General features: G+C 40.9%; 1 protein-coding gene across 1 annotated transcript in view; it reads left to right on the forward strand.

The window, feature by feature from the left end:
- LOC138009453 (E3 ubiquitin-protein ligase rnf213-alpha-like) overlaps window positions 1-7,500 on the forward strand; it is a 107,450-nt gene that overhangs the window by 60,870 nt on the left and 39,080 nt on the right. Inside the window, exons 42-44 of the mRNA XM_068856474.1 lie at window positions 1-138; window positions 317-539; window positions 1,598-1,953. The exon at window positions 1-138 is cut by the window's left edge and continues 29 nt beyond it. Coding sequence (XP_068712575.1) covers window positions 1-138; window positions 317-539; window positions 1,598-1,953 — 717 coding nt within the window. The remainder of the gene's footprint in view (window positions 139-316; window positions 540-1,597; window positions 1,954-7,500) is intronic.

Here is a 7,500-nt window from a genome sequence, read left to right on the forward strand (position 1 = left end):
GGTACTAGCAATTGGCGTTTGTTATCATGCTAAGTTGCAAGAAAGGCGTCAAGATTTTCGAAAGGTGGTGGCTCAGAGCTTTAAGGCTCCCTGTCAACTTCCTGGAGGTGAAAAGCAGATCCATCGCGAAATTACAAGGTTTGCTCACTATTCTTGCAATACTTTCCTCATAAAATGGTCTTTTTTTTGCTGCTACTTAATATTGTATCTGCTTTACGTGACTTGTTTTTAGGTGTTTTGCTCAACGAGAGGATTACAAAATTTATCGATTGAAATAATATTTAAGATACAAACAAAATTGTTTCGTCTCTTTTAGCTGTCAACGAGCTGTCCTCAATGAGTTAGAACTGGGCCCGAACATTGCACCCAATACTGCTTTGAGCGAAAACGTTTTCATGATGGTGGTGTGCATTGAGCTGAGGATTCCTCTGTTTGTGGTTGGCAAACCTGGTAGCTCCAAATCTTTGGCCAAGACTGTTGTAGCTGACAATATGCAAGGAGATGCTGCCAGATCTGAGCTCTTCAGAGCATTTAAGCAGGTTAAAAACAAACAAACGAACAAGCAAAAACAACAACAAAACAGAAACATACAAACAAGAATCAGAATTTCAAGCGAGTTTGCATAAGTTCGCTTTAAGTTCATGTAGATGCACTTTGTTTCACTGTATAGAAGATTTAATACCTAAGTTTCCTTTCGCTAAAGCTGATCTTCTTTTTAAATGGCACTAAATTACGTGAAAAGAAAATTTGTATTTAGGAATGCGAGGAAATTTTATTTCATAGCACAAACCTCTCAAATCACACTGAGGAACGTTTCTTTTAGTGGACACAACGCGCGTTGCTCATTTCTGCTTTGTCGAATATATTAAGTCGATTGGTTTTCCTCGTGCTTCTCCGCTACTTGTCTGGCTCAGCTGTTCAAAAGGCGACCAACGTTAACCATGATTAAGCAAGTCATAAATATTCTTCTTTTCAGAAAATCTCAGTTTTATAAGAAACAAACATTGCGTTTGCTTCAAGTGTTTGTGGTCTGCAGTGTGCGTTTAGTTTCATGATTAAACAAGAAATGGGGGTTGAGTTTTGCTGGTCTGAAACACCCTAACTATGCAATTAATTTTAACATGGTAGAAAAGAAACGACTGGGAAAAACTCTTGAATCAAAATCCTCCAGGGTTTGTGAGTAAATGGTTGCAAAAGTTTCCCGCTAATCCTGGATTAAATTAGTCAGGGTTTGAAGAACTAGTGAATGGTGACATCCGCTATTTGGGGATAAGGCCAGGTTACGTGGTTGGGAGTGGCCATACTGGGGGGTTGTAAACTTGAGTGTGGATCATTGATGGTGTTACTTGTATTATATGAATGGATTTGTTGGTGAGTACAACAAAGAATAATGAAGGTGTTAAGAAAGAGATTATGACGGCAAGACATAAAGAACACAGTAGCAAAACCTGTTGAAGCATGTCAGTTGAAACTAATTGGCTTGGCGAAGAATTCTTAACAGTCAGCCCACTCTAACTATCTTACTATATCCGTAATACCTCTCTCCCTTAAAAATGCTTTTCAAATGATTTGTGAATAAAAGTTCCTCTAATTGCAGGTCCACATGGCTTCCTATCAATGCAGTCCCCTCTCAACCCCTGACGGTATCGTGGGAACCTTTCGCCAATGCAGGAAGCTACAAGAAGGCAAAAACCTGGATCGATTTGTCTCAGTTGTGGTCCTTGATGAAGTTGGTCTGGCAGAGGACTCCCCTCTCATGCCTCTGAAGACATTGCATCCACTGCTGGAGGATGGTGTGACGTCATCAGATGATGTCATCGAAACTGATGAAAAACCTCAACGTGTCGCTTTCGTTGGTATCTCGAACTGGGCCTTGGATCCTGCCAAGATGAACCGTGGGATCATGTTGTCGCGTGGAGTACCTGATGAACAAGAGCTGGTGGACAGTGCAATGTGAGTCCTAATCTAGACTGCGAGAGAAGTCTCTAATTTCGGCGAGAGGCAAAAGAATGGGCAAAGTACGCTCACACGTGCCAGACACAGGAGCCACGCGTTTGGCGCGTTCACGTGTATTTTTCCCTCTGTTTTGCCTTTCGCCGAAATTAGACATTTCAGACAGTCCAAACTAATTCTCGTCCACTTATATAAATTGTTCACGAAATCAACAATAATTGCAACAAAGTCCACTACTTATGTGTCTTTGGAACTGTCAATCTATCCGCAACAAAACAGCTGCGTTTCATGATTATTTATGTGAAAAGAGATTTGATTTGTGAGCCCTAACTGAGAATTGGTTGTCTGCAAATGATGCGGCTTTTAAGGCTGAATACTTGGCTGCGGGATATAAAATCTACGATTATCCGCGTACGTCTAGATGAGGAGGTGGTATTGCTTTAGTTGCTAGAGAGTACCTGCTTGTATCGTCAGGAAAACAGGCACCATGGCGTTTTTTGAATTTGTTGAACTTGAGGTTAGCTGTGACTCGTTTAAAATAAGATTGGTGATTATCTATCGCACCCCGTATTCTTCATTACGCCCTGTAATGGTTTCTACTTTTCTGGATGAATTTGCGGATTAGTTGAGTCCATTGTATTGTCAACTCAACCTCTCTTGATAACTGGTGACATGAATATTCATGTGGATGGAAACGGTAATGCTGACGCTATTCTCGGCAGTCTCACCTCGCACGTATAAAAGGGGGAGTAAACAAAGGAATGTCGCTATTCTCTCGAAGCTGCGTGCGGATAGTTTCACCTAGCCTGACCCTCAGGTTCCAGCTAATGCTGTTCAAGAAGCCCAGGCTATTTTGCAAAACCCTGCTCCTGACGAAGCCAAAGCGCCAGCAGTGCAAGCCCACGCGCCGGCTAAAGCTGATTAAGTTTCTTTAGCGGTTTGTGAAACTCTATTTTCTCTGTCCTTTGTCTCGTGTTTCGTTCTGGTTCTCGAGTGTTTTGTTTCTGTTTCGGTTCTACGCTTCTGTTTGTTTTTGTCCGCCCTGTTTTACTTTTACCGCTTTGCTGGTTTGCCCTGCTTTGAACGTTTTGCCCTTTTAATTTGTGGGCTTTGCGGGCTATTTTTTAAATTCATATGTTGTTTCCCCTGCTCTTAACGTTTTGGCCCCTCGTATGGGCTTTGCGCGCTATTTTTGGTTTGGTATATTATTCTCCCGCCCTCTTTTCGTGTGGGCTTTGCGGGCAGTTTTATTTCGTATGTCCTTTGCCCTGCTGTTAACGTTTTGCCCTTTTTGTGGGCCTTGCGGGCTAAAATTTGGTTTGGTTAGTTATTTGCCCTGCTTCTAACTCTGTCCTCTTTTCACGTGGGCTTTGCGGGCAATTTTATCTTTGTATGTTCTTTGCCCTGATGTTAACGGTTTGCCCTTTTTGTAGGCCTTGCTGGCTAAAATTTTCTTTGGTTTGCTATTCGCCCTGCTTCTAAACGTCTGCCCTCCTTTAATGTGGGCTTTGCGGGTAATTCTTTTTTCGCATGTCGTTTGGTTTGCTGTTAACATTCTTCCCCATTCATCGGCTACGTCAGCGTTTTTGGGCTTGCCGGCTATTTTGTTTAGATTTTATTTTATTATTTTTATTTATTTTATTTAGTCAATTTGCCAACAAAGGTAGGTGACAACACAATAGAACATTGAGTCCCCTACAAGGTGTATCACCCACTCAACCCAATCCACACAATGTACATAAAAACTAACTACACCAATCCCTCCCCGCTGGTAATTTTTAAAAGATTAAGAAGAAAAAATATATAATAATAATAATAATAATAATAATAATAATAATAATAATAATAATAATAATAATAATAATAATAATAATTCAACAAGAACATCTAACTAAATTATTAATCCTGCGACATTTACAGCAGACAAGTTTGAAAGTACGCGCGTCATCAGCATCGAATACAACACTTAATCTAGTGAAGTAGAATGTTTTTAACTTATTCTTAAAAACATTAACATTAGATTCAGATTTTAGATCAGAAGGTAAGGCATTCCATAAATTTGGTATTCTTACAAAAAACGAATCTCTAAAAAGAGATGTCTTAGCATAAACATTTTTAAGGAAAATCCCAGAGGCACCGCGGTGTGAGCTCCCTGTACAAAAGAAAACGTAATTATCAATGCAAAAAGTTATGTACCCTATAGTTTGCATTTAAAAAAGAACAAAATATCTAGATATTCAAGCCAATAATTAATAGGTAATAAGTTAAGGCTAGTAAGTCTGTCTTTGTAAGATAATGTATTGTTCTTGCATATAAATCGTGAAGCACGTCTTTGGACTTTCTCAACCTCCATCATCAGCACTGATGTTTGAGGGGCCCATACTTGAGAACAATGACAAAGGTGAGAACGTACCAAGGAAACGTAAAGCAGCTTAAGCGCATCTTTATTGATTATTCCGGCACAGTTCCTCTTAAAAAAACCAAGCATACGGTTTGCTTTAGCAGTCACGTATCTAACATGGTTAGACCATGTTAGGTTCTTGGTAACCATGACACCCAGATCTTTCACGGATGAGACTACTTTAAGGCTGGTGCTGTCAAGAGAATAAGAGCGCACTAGGCTGATACGCTTTCTTGAAACCCTAAGGTTCTCACATTTAGACGGCTGAAAATTCATCTCATTAGCCAAGGGCCAGCATAGGAGGTTACCTAAATCACCTTGAATAATATCAAAGTCTGCGATTGACTCAATACATTTATAGCACTTTGAATCATCAGCAAACATTGCTAGGGTAGATCTGGTTTTATCATTTGGCATATCGTTGACATATATGAGAAATAGGATCGGTCCAAGCAAGGACCCCTAAGGAACTCCGGATTTGACGTCTTTCCAAGCCGAGCATAGTCCATTGATGACAACACGCTGAAGACGGCCATGAAGATAACTTTTAAACCACTTTAGCAAGGGGTCGCAAATACCGTAGCACTCTAGTTTCGCTAGCAACTTCGTGTGACATACAGAGTCAGAGTTTTTGTTTACCTTTTCGGTTTTTGTCACTTTATTCTTGTTTTCATTTGCCATTCGCCTTACTTGGGATTCATTAATCTATTTTCTAAATTTGCATTTTGTTTGCTACGCCTTTCGTTTTTCCCTGTGGCATTTTTTGTTTATTTTCAACTTATCCGTTATGTTTTTCACCTTGCCCTTTATTTGGGTTATGCAGGCGGTTTCTCATTTGTTAGCTTTGTTGCCCTGCTTTTTTCTTGCCATTTACATTTTTTAATGTCACAGGTTGTACGTTATGCCTTCTAGCTACTGTTTTGTCCTAGACATTAATTTCTGCCGGCCTGCGTTATCGTTCGCGAGCTTGTAGTCCCGCCTTTGCAAGCCTGCATCTCGGTCGTAATCGTTTTCCTGGCTTGCAATTCTAGTCAGAGTTGTTACATTAAGTTGTGTTCTTATTTTTGTCCTTTTTACTTTTTGCTCCGCTTACTTTGTCTAGTCGTTTGCGCCTTTATTTGTTTGGCTTGTTTATTCATTTGCATTTTTATCGCTCTGTGCCTGTTCCATCAATCCCGTTTATTTTGCCTGCCTTATTCAAAATACGTTTGTTGGCTTTCCGTTCCTTTTCATCTTGCGTTTTCTCCTTTTGCTTTGTATTAGCGCGGCTTACTCCTTTTTAGGTTTTGCAACAGCGTATTAAAGCTCTCGAGAGTGCACAAGGCACCACCGTCGAGTCATTGATACAGAGGTTAGAGACCTTAAGATCTACGACGGCGACGTCAACGAAAACGTCACCTCAAAATAGAACTTGGCTCTATTATAAGTCCTTTGCGATTATTCTATCTCGTTCACGTCCTTCAATGTGGGCGAAGTATCCTAAAATAAATTGGTACAAGCGGTTTCAGAGTGAAAATAGAGAATGAAAGATTCTCTGTTGCATGCTTACGTTGTCGTCAAAACGTCAAACGTCGTCGTCATGCAGAGAACCGCAAAGCTATGAGCTAAAATCCGTGCCGCACGTGCAGCACGATTATTTGTACATGTGCTCTTTTAACCAATGATATCATTGTTTTGTGGTGTTGTCGTCGACGTCGTAGTCATAGATCTTACGCTCCCTAATATCATATTACGGTGGCAGAAGAGTGGAGGACTTCGACAAATACGAAGCTCTTCGTTATGCTGAAGATTTGGCTTCTGTTGCAAAATCCTCCAGTGACCCCACGTACCGTTTCGTCTGTTTTAGTTTTCTAAGATGCCTTTTCATGACTGGGAGAAGACTCCTAATTTTGATCCTCCCAAAGTTTCTGTTAATTCTCCGCGTTGGGTAAATTATCAGAGATCACTCCTCACTGAGGCCCAGGAAATGGCAGACAACGCCCATATTACACAAGAATTCGTTTCCTCAGGTATCGCAGGAGAAGCTTTTGCGGACGCCTCTCTTTTGGCTTTCCGTGACCCAAGTTCCTTTAGAGAGCGTGAACTCCATCGTCATATGGATCAATGGGACAAGTTTTTTCGGGACTTCGTTTCTGCCTCTCCTCGTTCCTAATTTCTGTTTTGTTTGGATGGGGTTTTTAGTTTGGGGTTCTCGCTTTGAGGATGGGCATTTTTCTTGCGTGGGTTTTGTGTTCTCCTCCGTAGTATTTTAGGGTTATTTTCGACACGAGACTGTTGGTGCCCATACTCAGCTATAGGTGTGAGGGAGACAGATGAGAATAGACAACTATTCTCAGCGCTCTCACCTCGCATGTATGAAAGGGGGATTAAACAAAGGAATGACGCTATTCTCTCGAAGCTGCTTGGCAGTTTACATTAACATGTCATTTGTTCTATTTCGTTTCCTTTTACGCCTATCCTTCTCGCGGTCTCGTTTCTGTGGCTTTTTCCCACCCTACCCACCCTCGTTTTCTGTTAGATTTATATTAGTCGACAGATCGAGACTGTTGGTGCCCATACTCAGCAATAGTTGTGAGGGAGACGGATGAGAATAGACAACCGTGAGGTTTATAGATCTGTTGGAATCGATGGCGCTAACCCAACATGTAAGAACACCAACAGATGAGTCGGGTCACACTTTGGATTTAATAATAACTCGTGAATTAGACAATATAGTTTTGACCACGTCCATCTCGGACTGCTTTATGTCAGACCATTGTATGGTACTATGCAAGCTGACGGGTAAAAAGCCACCGCTATTGACTAAAGAAGTGCGATAAAGGAAAATTAAGTCCGTTGATATTGAGTCTTTTAAGAAGGATATTCAATTAACCACACTATGCCTAGGACCACCAGAAGCTATTGATCATCTAATGACTTGCTATGATACTACCTTGTCGGATTTACTTGATTAACACGCTTCTTTAATTATTAAGACCATAACTGTACGTCCTTGTGTTCCGTGGTTCAGTGATGAAATTAAGACGGCAAAACAAGCACGTCGAAAACGTGAGCGTGGATGGAGAAGAACACGTCTTGCATCTGATAAGGAGTTATTGTCAAGGCTCGTAACCCTGTAACCGTACTGTTCACCTAATTGACCAAGT

Source organism: Montipora foliosa, chromosome 7 (assembly GCF_036669935.1).
Source record: "Montipora foliosa isolate CH-2021 chromosome 7, ASM3666993v2, whole genome shotgun sequence".
Lineage (NCBI taxonomy): Eukaryota > Metazoa > Cnidaria > Anthozoa > Scleractinia > Acroporidae > Montipora > Montipora foliosa.